At 54.7% G+C, this 22,140-nt stretch overlaps 1 protein-coding gene and 1 long non-coding RNA gene across 4 annotated transcripts in view; one reads left to right on the forward strand and one right to left on the reverse strand.

The window, feature by feature from the left end:
* Positions 1-22,140, forward strand: part of MAP1B (microtubule associated protein 1B) — an 82,967-nt gene that overhangs the window by 41,155 nt on the left and 19,672 nt on the right. Inside the window, exons 3-4 of the mRNA XM_077898119.1 lie at positions 18,234-18,316; positions 20,321-20,461. Coding sequence (XP_077754245.1) covers positions 18,234-18,316; positions 20,321-20,461 — 224 coding nt within the window. The remainder of the gene's footprint in view (positions 1-18,233; positions 18,317-20,320; positions 20,462-22,140) is intronic.
* Positions 615-14,472, reverse strand: LOC144314239 (uncharacterized). Of its 3 annotated transcripts, none has more exons than XR_013380064.1 (7): positions 14,225-14,472; positions 12,884-13,024; positions 7,430-7,477; positions 6,497-6,682; positions 6,129-6,313; positions 5,597-5,672; positions 615-4,128 (listed from the first exon to the last, which is right to left on the reverse strand). It is a non-coding gene; the product is annotated as an uncharacterized LOC144314239 (long non-coding RNA). The 3 variants fall into 3 exon arrangements; XR_013380062.1 differs by having other exon boundaries at positions 6,497-6,715; XR_013380063.1 differs by lacking the exon at positions 6,129-6,313 and having other exon boundaries at positions 6,497-7,477.

A 22,140-nucleotide genomic window follows, 5' to 3' on the forward strand; every position in this document is an offset into this window, starting at 1 on the left:
GGTGCTTCCTTGAAGGCGGCTATGTAGGGGTCAGCCATGGTATTCCTATGTGAGAGTACATTAAATATCTTAAATGTAGGCCTGATCTATGAAAACGACAAACCTCTGACATGATACACTTAATACACGAGGACAACAGATCACACCCCATTATGCCTACATTTAGAGTCATTTCATAGGAATCCTTAGAAGCAGCAACAACTCTCTGTGTCTTTGGAGGGAACAGAAATGTTCCAGGGTCTGGAAAGCTCCTGGGAAGTGGAAAGTGGAAAGCACTCGATGCTAGTTATTATCACTCTGGAAAGGCAAATAGGATACGTTACCACAAGGAAAAGTATCACTATGGGCTGCTTCCCAAGGGCTGGCTATCTTCCAGCCTGGCTTTGTGTATGAAATTCTGTGTTTCGGGTGCTATTTTGCATTGTAGAGAAACATCCTTACGCCCTGGAGGAAGAGGGGCCCTCTAGACTCTCTTACTGTTCATTAAAGGCTGGTGTTGATGGATTTTAGAGGGAGCCGCCTAGGCATGGAATGACAAAAGCCAAGAAAGGAATGTCTGTAAAGATTGCAGATGGGTCTTGGGGGCCTTACAGGAACTTTAGTTTTTTTTTTTTTTTTTTAAGATTTTATTTATTTATTTGACAGAGAGCGAGAGAGTGAGCACAAGCAGGGGGAGTGGGAGGGAGAGGGAGAAGCCGGCTCCTCGAGGAGCAGGGAGCTTGATGCAGGCTCCATCCCAGGGTCCTGGGGTCATGACCCGAGCCAGAGGCAGACGCTTCACCTACCGAGCCGCCCAGGCACCCCAAGAACTCAAGTTTCATACCAAATTCCTATCTGAGTCTGAGCCCAATATTAAGAGGAAACGTCTTCTGTGGGCAGTGTGGGATCCAGACCTTTCTTGTGGTTGGTTGACCCTGAGGGGGGGTGGTGGTGCCTGCAGCTCTGTTCACGTAAAGTCCGACTTTGAACAGGGTGGAACAGCACCTGACCAGCCCCTGATCCTCGCTGTATCTGTCCGTGGGGTCTGCTGGCGCTAAAACACATGGCCACTTCGGTTTTTGTGGAGCAAGGCAGAAACATGGTTTGGGACCGAGCAAGGGAAGGAGTGCCGCCACTGCTTTGGTTTTGTGTTTCCATGTTCCCTTTGAGCTTGGGATGAGAATCCGGAAGCAGGAGGAAAGATCGTGTCGATGAGGGAACGAGAGAATGGGCCGTGTGGGCAACTGTCCTGCGTGTGGAGGACGTACAAACACAAGCCCTGAAAGCAAAAAGCAAAACAACCCGCTTCTGAGAGCCACTCCCCAGCTGTTCTGGAGAAGATGCTGAAGAGCAAAGAGCATCCTTAATCAAGAGCAATAGTGTTAGATCTTTTACTACAAGTTATACTTTTCTTTCAGCCTGTATTTATTTTGCCCGGCTAGAAATAGCTGCAGTTATTTCAGCAACCATGACTGTTGTCTAGGAATTGAGTATAGGTTGGAAATAGTCTGGCTGACGGCACTGTTTAGAAATGAGCCTCTTTCTGTGGGAAGGGTTGATAAATGTGCCTGTGGTTAATCGTTTCGTGGTGCCACCTTTTATCATTTCAGTGGCCTGGGCTGCAACCATTTTATGCTAGAATGTATATTATTGTAGGTCAGTCAGAGAGTGACAGGGCTGGTCTGTATTCCTTGAGATGGGTGTAGAGGCGACCTCGGACTGGTAAGACCTCTCTCCATCCGCAGCAAGTAGAAAAAAGGCAAATGGAAGGGATTGCACACTTTCCATCTCAGGGACCAGAATCCTCCGTGTGACTTGCTAGAGGCCATTGGACAGTCTTTGTCCTTGGAGATCTTCAAGAAAAAGCTACACAGACCGCAGAATTTAAGTGCTCACTGGTCCTGGGCCTTGGGGTATTACTGAGATAGGTGAGGTCTAGCCTTAGGCCTAGAGAAAGGGAGGTTTCATGTGCCAGGAAGGCTGCAGGACACGTACCCATGGTTGTTTAACTGCAGAGCACACTGTTTACATCACGTGAAGAGCCATGGTGCTCCCAGACCTCGGCCACACGCTGGCCCTAGTAGGAACATACCACTTCTCCTTTAGATTTTGGTAGCTCCACCCACAAGAATCCCAGGTCTGAGTCGGATGACAAGAAGAGGATAAGCTTGAGTTGGCCAGGGTGTTTGACTTGGTGGTCCTTGGGGGCCGAGAAGATGAACTTGGATTCCAGGTGCACCTGGGTTTGAATGTCCACTTTGCCACTCACCAGCCATGGCTTTGGCCCAGTGACTTAAATTCTCTGTACTTCGTGTCTCAACGTAACCAGTGAATTTCATCATGTAGCTCTTGTTGACGATCAGAATTAATGTTACAATATGCAAGGAGCATATCTGAGCAGTCAGTAGATGGTGGCTGTCTGGTTTGCACGGATCTTAGTCCTAGCTCCGGCGTTGCAGCGGAGGGATGAGTGAACTGGGAGTGCTTCTGTCCAAGACTCTTTTCAACCCAAAGGGCCTCCTGCCCCTGTAGCCAGGAAGAAATCTGGCAGATGGATGGACCGGGACAGTTGCCGTTGGCACAGTTGGTAATGTTCTTGACCTCCTCTTGCCCTTCTTTCCTACCCCTGGGGCTTCTGCACTGTCTGCTCACACTCGGCTCTCTTGACGGCGCGGGAGAAACGGGTGTTGAAGGAGCCAGAACTGACAGCCCCTTGGGAGTCCTGATGGGCTCTTAAGTCTGAGGCAGCGCCGTAGGCAGCCTCACTCCACGCTAGGTGCCCAGGCACTCGGCTGATGTGGCGGTGCTTGAGGGCTGACGTTCTGTGATCAAGGATGTGGCGCGTCACTTGGGCAAACCCGGGGTGATTGACAGGTGTCTGAGCTGGGGAGAAAGGGAAGAGCCGAACACAGAGGCAGAAGTGGTTTTTTTTTTTTTTTTTTTTTTTTTTACCCCCCATTCAAGTCCTTGGTGCTGGGACAGCTTCAAGGCCCCTTCATTTCCTCTGACGTCTTCTCAAAGTTACCACCTTGAGCGATCTCTGATGTGACATGATGGGAAGGGCATCTTCTTCTTCTCCCTTTTTATCTCACTTCTCGGAGGAGAGATGAAAAGAAAATGGTTCTAAGGAAAAGGAAAGCATTTTTTTCTTTTTTAAACAAGGGTGTTAATCTAGAACAGAAGGAAGGAGCTCTGTATAAACAGCTCACTACCTTACTGCTGGTAGTTACGTGCGTTACTGCATGCTTATGCCGGTGCAGCAGTTCTGAAGAAATACAAGGATGGTCACGAAATGTTTGTTTCTGACCTCGGATTCCATTACAGTGGAGCCCAGGGGCTGTGCTGTTTCCATGCATCGTGAGGGACCCAGCATAGTAGGGACTTAGTAAATATGAAATCACTGTCATTAAAAAAAAAAATTGTGTACCCTCCACTTGGAGACCGTTCTCTGCACGTTCTCTGCACGTGCACGGGGGACTACTGGTTACAGCGCAGCAAGGGTTGCTCGGGGTGGTGATGCCACCCGGTGCGAAGACTTCCAGGGTAGTGTGCGAGGGTTTTCATCTCATCCATCCTTTGGAGTTTCCCACGAGGGGCAAACCAGAGGAGCCAAGGAGAGGACTTTCGCCGGACGCTCTGTGTTGGAGATCCCTGCGGCCGCTCTACAGCGTTCTGTAGGTAAGACAGGCTTGCCGCTCCGCTCTTTCTCTAAGAGAGGATGAACCATCAGCAGTATTAGCCTGAGTGGATGGGAGTCCATATTTCTGCCGTCACTGCCCCGAACAGGTAACCTGAGACCTTGGGCTTACATTGCTTCTCTTGCAGCCCATCCTTGGCTTCCGGAATCTGAGCAACATCTGGATTAAGAATCAGAGACCCTTTAGGTCACTTGAGATGACACCACTTAATGGATGATAAAAACACAGTTTCCGTTTGCTGCGTGGGTATAGGTGTAGGAGGGAAGCGCCTAGATCACACAGCTCTGGGGTCAGGAGGCCCTGTGGTAGCCTCCTTGGCTTCTGCAGTCGTCCTTTTGGAAAGAAAAGGCTTGGACGTCAGGATACGCATACTTGACTCCCGGCTTGGCTGTGATCTTGCTCTCTGACTCTGGACGAGTCCCTTAGCCTTTCTGAGACTTCATGTCTGTGTCTGAAAAACAAGGATTTGGAATAGATTTGTGCAGACGGACATTTCTATAAACCTGGGTTACTGGCTCCACGCCCCCAGTTGGACCGTGCGGCCTCATCCCCAAGGGCTTGGAGCTTCCCTGCTGTCTGCTTGCCGTCCTGCCTCATCTCTCTCTCCCCTCTTCGGGCCCATCCAGGGGCCGTCTTATATGCAAGCCCTTCGAAACCCTCCCAAAGCTGCCTGGTGATCGGAATCCCCACCTGGCCAACCTCCAGGTGTCAGCCCTGACTCTACGGATCCTGATTTACTCGGTCTCCATCGGGCCTCGTCCTGTGTCATTTTCATGAGCACCACGCGTGTTTGTGATGTCAGCAGCGTCATGAGCCACCGTCCTAGGCCTGCTGGTTCTCGGCGAGCCGTTAGCTTGCCGCTTCATAGCCCTCTCCACGGCGGCTGCCGGACGCCCTCTAAGATAACCAGCCCCTCAGCCAGTCTGTGGGAATGTGCCTCGTTGGCTCTAAGATCCTTTAAATGGCCAGTCGATTGGGTTTAGGGCCCGTATATGTAAGCAAAATAGTCATTTATTTAATGACTAAGTTCAGTCAGTGACCTATTTTAACAGCCAGTTCCTGGGTATTCACAAATAGGTGGGCTCATAGCTTGTGCCGGATACATTTTGTGCAGTGATTTAAAAATCTCTAACTCTGACTTTCAGCCTAAATCAGCCTCTCTGTTCTTCCATCTGCCTCATTGGCAAAGCCTCTTTTCAACTATTCTCCATCCGTACTTCAGCCAATATTACCGTATTCTTTTCAGAAATTTTGAACTAGAGTTTCAGGTCGGGAGGCTTTTCCACGCGGCCCTCTCCACTGGTGAGTGAGGCCCTGGCCGCGCCTCCCAGAGTCCGTCGTGCAGTCTGACCCCTGACGTCACAGTGGGCCTCCGCGCTAACCGTGCACCGAAGCCCCGAGCTGTGCTCGTGGGCACAGGACGGGAGCGCTGGTGCCCTGGGATGGGGCACTCTAGGACCTGCCAAACGGTCGTGCCGTGTCTCTAAGACCTGGGGAATAATCGGAGGCAGTCAAGTAAACGAGAGGTGACAGGTACCCCAGGCAGCGGGAACGGCATGTGCGAAGGCTCCAGACCAGGCACCCGAGGCTCCGGCCCCCGGCTGTGGTTGGCGCAGCTGACCTAGAGATGGAACCACCTGTGGGGCATAGCTCGGGTGCTCAGCCCCAGGACGCTTCCCCCATGGCGTGTCCCAGGGTCCTGGCCTCCGTGGCCACGCACAGCCTTCTGCGAGTTGGAAAGCTTGGAAACCAAAGAGGCAACGCAGAAAAGGCCAAAGTGCTGATATTGCCAAAAACAAACGAGAGAGAGAGAGAGAGAGAGAGAGAGAGAGAGAACAGAGGGGAACAGAGGATGCAAATTTATAAGGATTTACAAGTTTTTATAGGAAACACATGAGCAGAAGGGTATGCTTTCCTACCTGTGATGTTTTCCGCAGCATCTGTTCCATAGTCTGAAATTCATTGAGTTTTTTTCAACCATGGCAAAAATTTCACCTATGGGGAGAATAGAAAGTAAGACGAAATCCCAGAGTAGTCATCATAACTTCCAGAAAATGTTAATAAAGGATGAGGTGGTTCTCTCTCTGCGACTTCCCTGGACAAGCCACCTCTCTCTGTAGATCGTAAGACTCAGATGCAAGCTCGAGAGGGCACACGATCGAGCCCACTTAAATTAATATCTATTAATAGGAGATACTCAGAATATTTTTTTAAGCTCGTCCAACCATGTAACTCTAGTGTCCGATTAGATACCCTTGGGCGGCTGTCATTCTTTAAATCAAATAAAAACAGACCAGCACACGAAAATAATGGTTTCTCTAATGGAGGCTTATCAAAATGCACAGGCTTTTCATGTTGGAAAAAAAAATGGACTAGGGAAGAGAAATATTTTTTTTCCACATCTGACATCAGAAGTCCAGAGGTCATAGTATTGGTCAGTGGACTTCTTACCTTTGCTGCAAGAACCCTTGATTTTTTTCATAATAAGAAAAAGATGTAACTTGATCTTCAAAGCGGTTTTGTAGACATGAGACATTTAGAAAATTTCATCATGCATTTTACTGGCTCTGAAAGAAAGGCAGTGCAGAGATCTTCCAGAATGGTACAGAAGACACCTGAGAGCAGCAGCTCAGATCCTTTTAGGGGAAAAAAAGGGACATAAATTTGAGCTGCTTCCCCAGATGTTTTGAAATTCCTATGAAACTTTAAAGATTCGCTATTTAGCCGCAGTACCCTGAAGCTACACAATATGTAGTCAAATGCCTGTGTGTGTGTGTGTGTGTGTGTGTGTGTGTGTGTGTGGTGGGGAGGGGACCTACCTTATATATGAAACTTCATTTCTTTTCCATTTTCTGTCCTTGTTGTCTGAGGGCAGATTCCTTTTCTCGAGGCCTAACGTCGCAAAAGATAGCGCATCCTCCTCACCTGGAACTGGTGTGCTGGTCTGATTTCAATTAGGAAGCTGCTTCCAGAGCCGCATCCGCAGCCCAATCCGGAATTGTCCTCTGCAAGAGGGGAGGCATTTCAGGGCCTGGTACCTGTTCATTGAAAAAGGCGAGGCTTCCATGGAAGGGTCACGTTCATTTGCCTGGAGGGAGGATGGAAAACGGTCCCTTTTCTTAAACCGTGTGCTTTGCCCCTACCTGGAGTGCGGTGAGCCCACCGGTACCTGCCTCTCCATATCAGCCTGTACTGAATTGCAAAACCCAGATTGGGGAGAGTGCCGGACCCTTCTAGTGCGATCCCTGACTGTGACCAGCACACCAGGTTCTGGCCTTCTGCACTCCAGCCTTGCAGTTGGGAAAGTAGCGGGCCATTCTAATCTCTTAGAAAAAGAATGCCGAAGCCTTAAACCTGACCCGGGATTTACATCACGATTTCCTGGGCTTGGGGGGCCCTTTTGTCCTTCCAGGGGCTGGTGACCAGGAACAGGTTAGGTCCTCCCCTCTTTGGGCTGCTGACCTCAGGGAGCAGGTCAGGCAGGCACTGTTCACCCCCCTTGGGGCCCCCATCCCTGTGCAGCCCGGGCTACCCTCCGGGTCCTGAGCCCCAAGGGCTCAGGTGTGCTCTGGCTTCTGCTTCTCCAACCCTTCATTCTGACAGCCAGCCTCGACTCCAGAATAGGTGGGGAAGTGCTCGGTGCTGCTCTTGGGAGCAGAAGCAGATGCTCTCTTCGGGTGATACTCGGGAGCTCCAGCAGGGGACACGCCGCGGAGTCCGAGTCAGTCTGTTCTTCCGCGGGGCTGGCTTACCCGTCAGCATTTCTCCTGGGACAGGATGTGCTCCCAGGGTACGCTTTCCTGTGAAAGAACGGAGAGTGGTGCCTCATAAGAACTGTGCTTAGCATGCTTATCCGTAATTGCATCTATTTCCAAGGGTGTCAATACATAAAGAGCAACCAACAGAGGATAACGCAAGATAGGAATGTAGGAAGTCATTTTCTGCACGGCAATTTTCTTAGGAAAACCTGTTATTTCTCATGGAAATTGAAATCTGGAGATTTTTCTGAAAAGCTAGTTTTTGCCCTAGTCCCCAGTTTATTAGCCTTCCTCCCTGAACTCATTCTGAAGTCATTCTGGAATTTCAGTCTTTCTTAAAAGAAGATGGAAGAGGGTAGTATTTACTTGTCGGAGTCCCGTCCGCACGGTAGGTTTTGCGCCTTTGTCTTCAGGGAAGCTATGTCTGCTGGTTCAGAATACATTTATCGATGCCTTGAAAATGCCCCTCAGCCAGATTAGGTTGACCCGTGTCAGAAACAAATCTCTGCCTGTCGAGTGAATATTAACTAAATACGTGACCCTGAATTTATTCCGTTTCCTACATCAAATTATCCTAGGTCTGCAGATACAGTTGTTTGGCAACAATCTTCCGAGAAGGTCAAGTGTGGTGTGGGGACATGCGGTGGCACCCCATTGGCAGTGACCTCATAGTTGACTATAAAATCAAAACGAAATCTTCCCAACGATGCCCTATTTTAATTCTTTTAGGAACCATAAGTGGTGGCTGGTGACCAGAGGCAGAATTGTTTACTTGTGAAAAAAAGGCAAACAACTCTTGACCCTTGGGGATGTTTTCGTGGCCCTGATCACATAAAAGGAACTAGATAGACCCTGTTTCCTTCTTAATTACATATGGTGGCGAGCTTTCTGCTAGTGGTGACTCAGGGGTATGTTTTCCAGGTTCTGGAAGGTCTATCTCTTGATTTACTCCTTTTCCTAAAGGCTGGATTTCAATCTGCACGATTGTGTTAAATCCCAATTCCGAAATGACGTGGGTGGCGTGCGCGGTAGACGGCGGTCTGTATCTTTAGTTGTCCTGTTGTGCAAAAGGCCGTCCGTACCTGAATGCCTGTGGGTGGAACGCCTGGCCTGGGTCCTGTGAGGGTTACAGGGCAAGCGCCCACCTCCCGGGAAGTCCAGGCGGCTGCCCCGAGACGTGCGCAGGACGCGACAGCGTTCTGTTAGCTGAGGCGGCCTCGTTCAGTCGGAGCCGAGGGCTCGTGCACGGTTTCATACGCTTCCTCTAAGTGGGCTCTAGGGTACGGGGACCATCCAGCAGCCTCAGAATGTTGCCACGGAGACGGTTCTGGGAGCCGAAGGGGACAGGAGATGTTCCCAGAGGGACAACAGGCCAACCGGGTCTGTAGGGCATGGATTGTGAGGTGTAAGTAGGATTGAGGCCTTAGGTGGGGCCAAGGTGGTCGGGGTCGTCCGCTAGCACCCTTGAAGCCAGCTGTGCCCCGGGGATGGAGGCCGATGCGGCGACCCGTTAGCACGAGCATCCGATTTGCTGAAAGTGTCCGTTACTTGGCGTCAACTGAATGGACGCGGCGGCTTGGTGAAGGCCCGGGCACCTCGCGGGCGCGTTAATAGTAGGGCCGGGAAACGAGATGCCGTGACGGGGGAGGACGAAGCCGAGGAGCCCCCGCCTGAGGCCTGGCGGGCTGGGTGGAGGCGCAGCGCGAGGGCGTCCTGAGGAGGCTGCTGAGGGGCCGCTGAGGGGCCGCTGACAGGCCGCTGAGGCAGGTCGCGTGCCCGCTCCCTCCGCTCGGCGTCCCCTGCCAAGCGCCAGGGTCTGCACTGGGCCGAGGGGGGCCCGGTGGCCGGTGAAGGGTTTCGCCGGAGAAAGTCCCGAGAACCTCCTGCCCTGCGCTCTACCGGGCGGAGCGGGAGCCACCACACACGCGGCCGAGCGTGGCCGTGAGCGCCCCTGGGCGGCTCCGAGGGCAAGTCCTCGCGGGGGCTCCTCGCCCCCAGCCCGGGGCAGGAGTGGGTCTGGCCGCGCTGGGCACCCCCCGCCGGGGCCACCCCCCCGCCACCTCTGGCCTCGGCTTAGAGCTAAGGTGTCCGAGGGGTCTGATGCAGGTGTGACGTCTCTTAGGCCAGCTGTTCACATTCCGCTTTTTCTGTCACCTTTTCGAAAGCCGGCACCAGAAGGCCTCGTTTCATTTCTGTGTTTAGGGGATCCGGCTTGGAGCGCGAAGACTCTGACGATTTGGTTCTAAACGGTAACAGACGGGGGTGAAAGGTCAGCAGTTTCCCTGGATTCGATCAGCGGCCGGAGTTTGATGGCAAATTAAGTGTCGGATAAAAGTGTCAGGTGATTCCTCGCATCAGCCCTTACTGGGGAAAGTTGTTGGAGTCTTTAATGAGCACACGGGCTCCCAAGGGAAATAATCCTGGCAGTGTGTTGGGACACTGGGCTAGTAACACATGAAGACCAGCGTGAGGGTGACTTGAAAAAAGATCACTTGCTATGTTGTTGCTGATCAGTAGCGTATTTTTTGGCCTATGTTGTCTTGATTCTCAAAGAAGGGGCCTCAGGACGATCAGAATTATCTGAAAGATTGCAGAAATGCGGAGCCCCAGGCCCTACCCCCGGCCTCTGAATCAGACTGCGAGTGGGCTGTGCATGTACTGAGTCCCCCAGATGACCATGGGGCATCTTACACCCCCGGAAGTGCCAGCCGGCCGTCTGTTGTCCACCAGGCAGATGTGTCCCAGACAGAAATTAAGGCCATGCCCACAGGGCTAAGCAGTGTAACGTGGCAGTGATGTGCGGGTCCAAGTACTATGTTTGAGGTTGGATTTGAAAAGCAGATGCGAGTTATTATTGGATTATTTAAAGTCTTTGGAATAGTCAGCCTCAACTCTCTTCTCTGTGGAGGTGGATTAAGTTTACAAATCAAGAAGGCACCACAGTCACAGGTCACCTCGGGGACTGGGGAGGAGGCGAGCAGAGAAGGCGGTGGTGCCATCACCTCTCTGGTGCTCTTTCTCCATCACCTCTGGTGGCTTTCTGTTTCTTGTACTCACCCTTTGCTCTCGCTCCAAGAGCATCACCTAAAAATACACTGATGGCTCCCAGATCTGGTCCAACATGTTGCCTCAGCCCCGCGTCCACGTTTCTGCTGGCGTGTTGGACAGGGCCACCCGGTTCTCCCATGGGAACCTCAAACTCAACAGACCCCAAATCAAACCAGCTGTCATCTGTCTTCCTTTGTCCCTTTAAAATGCCTTTTTGTGGTGGTGGGGGTGGCGCCTGGCTGTGGACCATGTGACTCTTGGTCTTGAGGTTGTGAGTTTAGGCCCCACAGTAGGTGTGGAGATTACTTAAAAATAAAATCTTTAAAAACTAAACTAAACTAAAGTGTTTCATGAGCTAAGAGCCTGGCTCTGGATGGTGACTTCCTGGGCTTCCAGCCTCGTGTCACTGTTTATTCCCTAGGGCTGTTGCTGAATTGCCCAATGTCTCACTTTTCTTGTCTATAAAATGGGAATAGGGCCTTCGTCATAGGATGAATGTGCAGATTGAATGCAATGACCCTACATAAAGAACTTAGGTTGGTGGCTGACCCAGAGCAGTTATTCAGTATATCTTAGCCATTTTTATTATTCATCCCCTTATCAAATATTGATTGAGCTCCTGCTGTGTCTCAGACATCACTTCTGACTTGGGCTTTCCAAGTGAGACACTGTCAGAACTCCAGCACCCCCATTAAACTCTCTCCCCATCAGGATAGGGCTGGCATCCCAGCCATGTTTTCATTTTAGTGGTAGTTTATGAAGGGGTAGCACTAATTTGCCTAAATTAGTCTCTAGAAAACTGTGTCCTCTAAATAATTCATACTTTTTTTTAAAGATTTATTTATTCATGAGAGACACACACACACACACACACAGAGAGAGAGAGAGAGAGAGAGAGAGGCAGAGACATAGGCAGAGGGAGAAGCAAGCTCCATGCAGGGACCCCGATCCGGGACCCCGATCCCCAACTCTGAGCCGAGGGCAGCTGCCCAACCGCTGAGCCACCCAGGCATCCCTAATTCATACTTTCTTAGTAAACAGGGAATACGACATCTCTTAAAAGGCCAGGAGAAGACCAATAAAATTAAAAAACCTGCTCTGACCTCAAGAAGGTGAAGTCTAATTGTTGAGCCACAGGAAAGTGCTATTTCTGCGTTGACATGAGGGTGAGATTGGCAATCTCATGGTTTAACCTACTAGTTGGCAGGGCATCAGGCACATGGCAGGTATCCCCCAAACAAAGAATTCCCCAGACCCATATCCCAAATGCAGCGAGTACTCTATAACATTCTGAGGAAAATGTATCTCAGGCAAATCTTATTTTTAAAAAGTAAAGATTTAGACCAAGTAAACTCCTAACATAGTCTGAGAAGCGTTGAGGGTCGGTGGCAAGAGTAGAGATCAGGAGTCAGAGGGGCTAGATTTAAAACTTAGTTTAAGGGACGCCTGGGTGGCTCAGGGGTTGAGCGCTTGCCTTCGGCTCAGGGCTTGACCCCAGGGTCCTGAGATTGAGTCCTGCATCGGGCTCTCCAGAGGGAGCCTGCTTCTCCCTCTGCCTGTGCCTCTGCCTCTCTCCGTGTCTCTCATGAATGGATAAATCAAATCTTAAACTAGGTTTTATTTTTTAATTTTTTTAACAGCTTATTTTATCCCTATCTGTAAAATAAAAAAGGGGTGATAATAATCTTTGTGATACCCTGAGGTAACCTGCATGCAGAGACTATAAATGGTCAAGTGCAGCACAAATGAAAGGTAGTGCTGTTAGTAGCTTAGCACCTGTTCCCAAGTAGAACTGTCTGCAGTGGGCATAGGATCTGCCCTGGCAGCCATACAGGTAGAACAGTCGCTTACCTATGACAGGCCACTGTTCACCCCCGAGGCTTGTCTTTTTCATCTTTAAAGACAGCGGGGGGGGGGGGGGCATGGGACTGTCGCTGGAGCTCCTTTATGTCCCCCCCATTCTACGAGATGAGGCAATTCTGGTTTCTTATGCTGTAGGAGTGACAGGTTCCCACAGGCTCAGGGGTAGGAGGTTCTCCCCATGGCTGCTGGACTCCTCGAATCTTCAAGGCAGAAGGTCTTTCCTTCTTGTGCCTGAGAGGCATCAGTGTGTGTGTCTGTCTGCAGCAGGTTTTGCTTAGGGAACAGGCACTGGGACCTCCCAGCTTGTGGTGGCCCAGAGGCCCCGGCTCCACCCTTGGACAAGTACCATCATCATCAGGGCTCCAGGGCACAGACCCGGAGGGAGGTGCTGTGGGAATGAATACTAGAGCACTAGACACATGTGGATCTGGTTTTGGTGACAGCTGGTCTCCCGACAGGTAGCCCAGGGCCCTTGGCTCCGTGTGCCTCCCGCCCCCCTCGCCCCAACCCCCAGTGGCAGCCTTCTAAAATCTGTACCTTGTTGAAGAAACGACTTTTAGGTTGTCTTCTCCCCCTTGGCTGGAGCCCACGTTGGTGTTGCAGTTTCTCCTTAGCTGTTCTCCAGGGAGCCAGACCGTCATCAATACCGTCCATGCTATTTCTTTCTGCTTTTTTCAGCTGGGCCGGAACATTGGAGCAAAAGACAAAAAAATCCAACTTCTTTCTTTCACTCTCTCCTGCTTCGAACCCTTGGTAGCCTGGATTCTCATTCCTTGGCCTTGAGGCTTTTGAAAAAGGGGCGGGGGGGGGGGGAAGAGAAGAGGGAAGAGGAGGCCCCAGGAGAATGGAATTCGGGAGAACAACCCCATAGAGGGGATTGAGAGGGAGGGTATGACAAGAACCCGCCGCCACCTGGCGTCCAGGGTCCCCATCGGGTCTGTGCCCAGTGCAAGCTGTCCCCCAGAGCTCAGAACAGGAGGGGATGCGAAGGGCAAGGTGGGGCTCCCTCTGCCCCAGGAGCAAGGCTCCGCCTGCACTGTGCGCAGGGTGCGTGGTTGGGGCAAGGGGGCAGCCTTGGCAGGCCGGGCCCTTTGGGTTACGTGCTTAGCTGGGCATCTGGTGCTCAGGGAAACATAGCGCAGAAGGCGGCGCAGAACCTGAGAAGGATGGGGTGGAGGGATGGGCAGACACACGAGACACTAAACTACATGGTCACGGACTCAGATGCTGTAGCGATTAAGTTCTGTGCTGCACAGAAGGTGTCGAAGGTAAAATCTTCGAGAAGCTGTCTCATTCCTAAGCAACGATCGACTTGTTTAAATGAAAAAGAATCACTGAGGAAGGAAGGCTCCCGAGCTTGTTTGCAGTGGAATCCAGGTTCTCTGTCTCTTAAACACACGCGGGGCTAGAGAGCCGTGCGACGGGCACGGGGATGACGCCGGAGGGGAAACAGAGGCAGAAGCAAACGAGCCTGTTTGCCATAGAGAAGCAGCGCCGTTGCCAGGAAAGTCGGGGTAGGGGGGACTGGGGTGCGCCTCGGAGCGGGGGGGGGGCAGGGGGACAGTCTGTGGCACAGCGGGGACCCACCTTGGGTCACACTGTGCACCCCTGGGGACCGTGGCATCACGGTCCAGGTCGCTGACAGCTCGTCCGTGGGGAGAGCGCCCTCCTGGGAGCAGGGAGGCCTCTGCTGGGTGGGGGCTCCTGTGGCCTCCAGGGAGCTGTGACCCCCGGCCCCGCCCTCGGTTTTCCTGGCTTAGCAGTGATGAGGGGGAGTCGGGGAGAACCAACAGAGGCTGTTGGAAACAGGGTTGCTGCATGAACCCCGCCCCCCCCTCCCCCCCCCCCCCCCCCCCCCCCAGGGAGCCCAGGACCTACCTTCCCACCGGGCCCCTGAGTTGTAAGAAGATTCCGGAGAGCTTTGCTGCTGTGGGCGCCCCCCACCCCACGCCAGCCCGCTGTCTGCACGCCTCCTCCTTCGCTTAGCGTGTCTGCTTCGTTACCATGGGTTCCTGCAGAAACGAGGCCTGTCCGAGCTTCCAAATAAAAACCTGTCATTAAAAGCTGTAGGTAGGGGCCCCTGGGGGGCTCAGCGGTTGAGGGGTCTGCCTTGGGCCCAGGGCGTGACCCCGCAGCTCCCTGCATGGAGCCTGCTTCTCCCTCGGCCTGTGTCTCTGCCTCTCTCTCTGGGTCTCTCATGAGTAAATAAATACAATCTTTAAAAATACATAAATAAAATAAAAGCTGCAGGCAGACTTATTGGTAAATAATTTTTAGTCCCTGCACAGAGTTCCTTGCATTTCTTGATTTCCTCCATTTAGCTAAACTTTGGCCTGGGAAGTGTTCTTATGGACGTGGAGGTTGGAGGCGAGAGGTTTCGTCTTTGCAAATCCACTTGGGTGCGTGGAGGGAGAGCTGGACAATGCCGGGCCTTTATTTTCTGTCTCCTCCCTCCCTGCCCGCTGCCCTCCCTTCCTCCTTTCTCTTCTCCCTCCAACCACAACAGTCTGTGCCTGTGGCCTTTGCTTCACCTCCAGCCCTCGCTTTTATCCCAGTAATCCCAGTCCCTTATCCCAAGCCTCTAACTCCAGAGTCCTCTTTAACCCTCTCCAAGTTTCTGCTCCCTCGCATTGGACTTTTTAGTGGGGCTGATCACGATGATCAGATTCCGTTTCCGTCAAGAATCGGGTCTGGTTTTCAGCTGGGGAGGGGGCCGGAGGGGCGGGCAGGTGTGGCTGGGCCACGGGGGTGGGTCCGGGGAGCCCTCGGCCCCACCGCCCCTCCCGGTCCCCGGGGCGTCTGTTCCAGTGGTGCCGGCACCCTGTCCTGAGCGGACACGGAGGCTCCCCTCATCCCTTCTCTTCCCGTGTCTAGGGCATGCTGCGTGGGAAGCTGGAGGTAGCACGTTTGGGTGGTGCTGCCCATGGGAGCGGGAACGTGGTGTCCATCCTGAGACCCACGGAGTCACTGCCGTCCTGTGCGGCGTCTGCAGGGACCCGCAGCCCGGGGGTGTCTTTGGGGCCACCAGCGCGTCCTGGACTTGCATCCAGCGCCCCCTCCCTTGGGCTGGGCCCCCCTGTGATCATGTCACCTCCTGGGCTCCCGTGGCTGGCATGTGGGCCGCAGGGTCGGCTGTGGGCGATCGGCAGGTTCCAGGGTTGACGGGGGTTGGTGGTGGCCGTGCCTCAGTGGCGGGTGTCCCCAGATCGAGTCCTGGTGGCCTCTTCAGAACCTGGGCAGAGCCTGTGCTGCACACGGCAGTTTGGCTCCGCGGGGGGCGGCCCCAGAAGCATCGCCTGGCAAAGACCCTTGGCCTCCCGAGATTTCAGGGTCCCTGGGGGGGCTGCGAGCCTGTGAGCCCCGAAACCGCGCAATCCTGGAAGACGCACGGATTCAGATGATCGATCAGGCTTGGCACGACTGGAAACCCCTCCCCGCGTTTCAGCCATTACTAGCTCGGGCCTCCGAGCCTCCGGCGGGACGCAGACGGACGTCTGTGGCCTCAAGGACCTGCCGCGTCGGGGCTGGGGTGCGACAGGCCTCTGTTCTGTCCGCTGTGCACCTGCCCCTCGCCCCAGGGTCGGGCCCTCGCTGCTGCCCTGAGTTCTGTGGGGAAGCCATCAAAGGGTGGTTTCTTTTTCTCTTCTATTTTTTTTTTTGGGGGGGGGGGGGAGCTTTTTTATCAAAGTGGTGCCCGTGCCGTCAGCCGAGCCCCTGCGTTTGCTTCCCGCAGACCGAGGCTGAGCGGGGCCGCGTGTTGTGCGGGCAGCCTCCTGTGGTCATGAAGCGGGGCGCGGGGCGGGGGCAGGCCACAGCCCAGTGTCTTTCTTTCCTGGGAACCTCATCTCTGAAGCAGCTGAACGAGACCTTTGCAGGCGAGGGTGGTGGCCTCTCCCTCAGAACGCCTGGCAGGCGGCCCGGCGTGAGACATTCTGCAAATATGCGGCTTCGCAGGCGTCGGGCGACCCAGAGAGCTGGCGGGGGGCAGGCGGGGCGCCAGGAGGCCCAGTCGGCCAGGAAGGCCTCTGCCAGCAGCCGGCCAGGGGCAAGGGCTTCAAGCTCCTCTCCCCCAACCCCCCCTAAATCCCCTCCTTCATTTAAATCCAATCCTATAAAAAGGCTTTTGTTGGAGGAGCTGCGGTGGTGGCGAGGCCGTCCCTGTCCCTGCTCCCAGTATTTCCAGCCATGGGCCTAAGGAGCGGCGCCCGTGGAACCCCTGAGCCCGCCGGGGTCTGCAGGTGGCTGTGGGGGAGGAGGGCCCCGTGGCCGTGACTCGGCGCTTGCGGTGCAGCGGCGGTGAGCGGGGCGCCCCGGGGCCCTCGGGAGAACGGGGCCACCCTCCGCTGCGTGTCCGGGGTGTGGGCACGCTTGCCCTGAGAGCTGAGCCCGGCGGGCGGGGGCTGTGGCTCTTGGGGTGCCTGCGCCCTCCACGGCCCAGCGCGGGCATCCTGCTGGGAGCTCGGGGCTCCGCCTGCTCGGGCCATGCGGCCTTGTCCTGTCTGCGGCTTTCCTGGTTTCCAGGCGTTCGGAGTAAGACCTTGCACACCTTCTCTTACTGTCCCCTCCCTCGTGTGGGTTTGCTGCTACCTTTGACCTTTTTTTTCTTTCTTTTGCTTTTTGCTTTTTTGCCAACAGCCTTGTTATGCCTTCTGGCTTGCTTCGTAAGCGCGTCCCTGCCGCTGTGGGTCTGGCGTCGTCCCTGCCGCGTCCCCCTCCCAGCGGCTGCCCCCTCCCCCCCCCCCCCCACCCGAGCCAGGGCACCGGGTCCACACACGTGCCGGCCGCGTGGCCCTGGAGCTGGCCCCCGCCCCTCACGGCCTCTGTGTCCCCACAGCGCCCCCACCGAGGTCGCTGGCCCGGGTGTCCGTGCTGACGGGGGGCGGGGGGCGGTCGACGCTGCTCAGGTGTCGCGGGGGCTGCTTCCATCGCCGGTGGGCACCTGCTGGCTCATGGGCGACATGGGACAGTGGGGAGGACGGGCTCGCGGGTGCGGCCGGCTAGGTCGGCGTGCGCTTTCTGGGCCCTCGGGGGCCTTCCTGGCGCGGCCCCAGCTGGGCCTGCGGTGCCGTTCACGTGTCCCCGGCCACCCAGCCAGAGGTGCTGGGCCGCCCTTCGGGCCTGTCATCACTCTGCTTTAAGTTCTGAGGAAATCGAGAAAAACACCCACAAAACTTGCCACCTTACCCATTTTCACGCACACAACTCGGTGGCACTAGTTAGGTTTTCGTCTGGTGACGTGACCCCGCACAGAGCCCCCGCCCCAGCTGCCGGCCCCCCGCTGCTCGCTCACCCTCCAGCCACCCCTCTGGCCCGTTCTGGGTGGGGCGCACGTCCCTCGGCCTCCGCGGGTCCTTGAGTGGCGGCCCAGTGCCCCATCCCCCGTGGCGCCCGAGTCCGCGCTCAGTCCACGCAGCAGCCACGTGGCGCACGCTCGAGCTCTGAGGGACGCCAGCTGCCCTGTGCCTCGCACTCCTGGCCCTCCAGTCCCCTTCCACGGGTGTCGTCCCCGCTGCGTCCGGGCAGCAGGCCTCTCCTGGCCACGCGCGCCCCTATGCAGCACCTTGGGTCCCGTGCTGAAGGGGGGAGTCTGTCCACGTCCTCCCCAGGCCCGCAGGCTCAAGCCCACCCCTTCAGGGAGGCCCTGGGGCACCGCCATCGCCTGTCCCCCACAGCCCGGGGGACGGCTGCCATTCAGCAGCGGCTCCTAATTAATCTCCCGGGAAGGGCGGTGGGGGGCGCCTCCCCATTACCATGACAAAGGCCGCGTCCAGGGCCCGTCTGGGCTGAAAGCCCCGGCAGGGGGGGCGGCCTGAGAACGGGGGGCGGGAGCTCACGTTCCCTCGGGAAAGCTAAGGGCTCCCTTGCGGTCTGTCCCCTGTGTCCGCAGGACAAAAGATCCTTCATCACCGAAGTGATGTCCTGGAGACCGTGGTCCTGATCAACCCCTCGGACGAGGCCGTGAGCACTGAGGTAAGGTGGGCCCGTCTCCCCGCAGGGCCTGGGGGGGTGCGGGGCGGGGTGCAGCCCGGAGAATGGCTTGCTGCGCAGCCCTCTGCGCCCCCTCCCCACCGGACCCGGCTGCTGGGGGCCTCCAGCAAGTCGTGTATTGTCCTGTGCCCTCGGGCCACCCTCCACCCTCTGCCCTCCGTGGAGCGGGGATCACGACAGCCCCCGCAGGGTGCCGAGGAGCGCCACGGCCCACCCGCCACGGGGCTGGGGCTGTGACCATTGAAACCCGCCCGTGGCTCTTCTTCATGTATTGTCACTGGCGTTTGGAATTATTGCCCAGAATGGCTGGGGTCTCGGGGAGGACGGTAGGCTAGGAACTGGGCCGAGTCCCAGAGCCCCGGGCCCCCAGGCGGGAGCAAGTACAGCCGCTCCCTCTGCCTAGCTCTGGATCAGGCTGAGCACCTTCGGGATGCCGTGCCTCGTGCACACGGAAGGGCCATGGCCCGCGGGGCCTCCGTTAGCTCCATCTCCCCTGCCGCCCCTGCTCTGAACCTCTTTCAACAAATTCGGCTCTAATTCCCATACCATAAAATGCACCTTTTGAAGCTTGTGATTCATCGGTTCTTAGGATTCTCACAAAGCTGTGTGCCCATCATCACTGTCTGTCCCACAGCGTGTCCACCACCCCTTACAACCCCCGAGCCCGTCAGCCAACACGCCCCATTCCTCCCAGTTGCTGGCAACTTCCAATCAACTTTGTGCCCCTGTGGGTTTGGCCCTTCCGAGTACTCTGGATGATGGAATCACACGGGAGGTGGCTTTTGTGTCTGGCTTTCCTCCATTCTGCATAATGTTTTCAAGAGTCATCCACACGGTGGCCTCCATCCGTACACCATTCCTTTGTTACCACCGAGTACTATTCCATGATGTGGATGCACCACATTTTGTTCATTCATGTATCGGTTGATGGAGAGTGGGTCGCTTCCACTTCCTGGCGATCATTACGGAGCCTGTCGTGATCCTACCTCCATCGGCTCCAGGTCAGCAGGGCCTCTTTGATAATCCATGAAGGCGCAAGGTTGAGGCCAACGGGGGTCTAATTCACAGAATCAGAAAGTAAAGACAACTTGAAGTGGGAAAGGAAAAATAAAGGATTTCCTCAAGGGAATGCAGGCTTGCTTGTGGAGCAGATGGGACTCTTGGGGCCAGGTGCTTCCTGGACTGGAATTTGGGGTCCTTGGGTGCCATGTGTCATGTCCTGTTTACTTTTGTCCCCCTTCCTTGGTGTCAGCATGATGCCTGGCAGTGGATCTGTGCTGAGCCAAGCTGTGCTCAGAACCAGTACCTTGGTGCTTGGAGCAGCGTTTCTGCTGAAGGACAGGCTGGCTTCCTGCCACTCAAAGAACAGAGAGTCCTTTCGTGCAAACCATTTACAAAACCTTTCTATTTAAAAGATTCTCATTTGGAGAAAAAAAAGAAAGATTCCCATTTAGGGGGAGCCCTTTGTTCGTGTTCAGTGGCAGGCACCTTGCTGATCCTACTGGGGATGGTGTTTGGAGCTGCGAGTTTGCTGGGTGGCGTGGAAGGAAAGGGGTCCTGCGAGGGAGGGGCTGGCCGGGGACCCTTGTGGAAACCTCTGCTTCCTGGGGCAGCAGCCGGGAGAGCGGGGCTGCGCTTGGTGACTCAGCCTGTGGGACCTCCCTGAGCCTCACAGACCGTGGGCTGCTAGCGGACATGGCTGTGGAGCCAGTGACTCAGCGGTGCAGGCTGCTGTGAGAAGGACGAGGAATCTAGGAGGATGTCAGGCCCCACTCGTGGCTTGGTTGTCGTGAACATGGAACGTGGCGTTTGTGGGCCAGTTGACCACATGACCACAGCCTTGGCTCTGTCCGCCTCCCGGGGGGGGACGGATGGGTTCGGTGGGCAACGGATGTGGAGCCTGACAAGGGCCAGCTCTGCACGAAGTGTGTGGTGGTGGGTGGCGGGGCGCGTGGCTCACGTCCTGTTCCCTGTGCTTTGTTTCAGGTGCGCTTGATGATCACGGACGCTGCCCGACACAAGCTGCTCGTGCTCACCGGGCAGTGCTTTGAGAATACCGGAGAGCTCATTCTCCAGTCCGGCTCTTTCTCCTTCCAGAACTTCATAGAGATTTTCACCGATCAAGAGGTGGGCTCTCTAAGCTTCACAGTTGCTTTGTTCTGGTTGTGGCCTTAGGCTCCACTTTGAAAGCAGGGGATGGAGCTGGAGGGGAGGGGATGTCACACGTCTTTTGAAATATGCAGAGCTGCATGATCCAACATTTGGTAGTTCTATGACTGAGCACCAAAAGGATTCGGGGCACCCATCCATAATGAATTGGAGCCATTCTTAATGTGCCGGGGATGAAGTGGAGGGGACTGGAACAGTCCGTATTGCACAGATGGCAAAAATAATAAAGAAACTTGGGATGATAGAACCCAAAAGAAAACCCAGGGGTCTCCTTCTCTGGAAGAATACTCCGAAGATTTCTTCGTCTTTGGGTAGGATCTCCCTGCCCCCATGTCCTTCATCATTTGTACATACTTTTCCTGGTCTGCTTGCTCTTACTTTTTAATGCCTGGTCCCGGTGTTTGAACTTGGGCTGCTTGAGCAGCCCAACAAACAGAAGGCTCAAGAAAGGAAGGCATGTAGCCAAATGGGGCACATCCATGCCCCAAGAACAAGACGGTTAAAGTAGCCAGATTGAACCTGGGTCATTAGTATTTCTAATGAGCAGATCTTATTCGAAGATGATGCATGTGAGGTGTTGAATATCATGTGGCATCAGTGGTATTTGGTAAAATCAGACTGAAGGGTTGAATTTGGTGATCTCTGCTTGAGGGTGTATCCCGGCAGGGGAAGTTCTCTTTCCAAAACAACATGCCTCTTTCATTTTGTTCGTGTGGTAGTTAGGCCTTTCGGGGCCATCAGCTTAGGGGTCGGGCCCGTCCGCCCACGGTGGATGGATGACCGGTTTCTACACAGAGGGGTTCAGGGATGCGTGCCCAGGAGGAGTCTCCACGTTCCACTTGAAGTAAGTTCTCAGGAAGACAGCTGAGTTGGTGGCCTCTCAGTCTCCCGTGTTGCAAAAGGCCATCTGTCTTTCTGCATCTAAGCTTCCTTAGCCCTGGGTTTCACAGGAAAGTCTCTGGGTACCTGTCATCACGGGTAAACCTCCCGGCTTTGTTTGGCTTGCCTGGAGGCTTCTCGAAAACTCAAACTCTGGGCCAGGTGACTTAACAACCTTTCACTCTCCACCCACCTGGGGGAGGGGGGAATGAAAAACAGTGAAAAGGATCAACTCACTTAGTGTTTAAAGCCCCTACTTTCAGAAGGTGTGATGTCAGCTGGGGCCTGAGGCAGACAGCCCTGCCGCCCACCGCCCGCCCCCAGGAAGGGGCCCCAGGGCGCACTCATGGCTGGTGCCATCTTTACCACTTCAAAACGAGGGCTTTTGTCCCTCTTTCTCCAGAGTTTGTCATCTGCCTACCCCCCAAGGCCTCTAGAATTCAGCCCACAGGACTGGAAGTCACTGGACTAGACCATGGTCGCTAGCCGTTTAGAGCCATTGCCTATGGTGTGTGGCCTTGGAGAAAGGGTTTGAGTACAGAATGACTCAGGAACAAAGGGACCTTTAAGGTCATTGGTGTTTAGTTTTGTTCCTTTTATCCAGTCCTTGATATCTGCTAGTCGCTCCAGAGAAACCAGAAATACCATTTAGGAAACACAAAAATGATACATTAAAAAAAAAAAAGAAAAGAGCTAAAAATAAATGGACTGAAAAATAACAATTACCAGTGCATTTTGAGCTTCGGGTTGTAGGAATC

This window comes from Canis aureus, chromosome 5, assembly GCF_053574225.1.
Source record: "Canis aureus isolate CA01 chromosome 5, VMU_Caureus_v.1.0, whole genome shotgun sequence".
In the NCBI taxonomy this organism is placed as follows: Eukaryota; Metazoa; Chordata; class Mammalia; order Carnivora; family Canidae; genus Canis; species Canis aureus.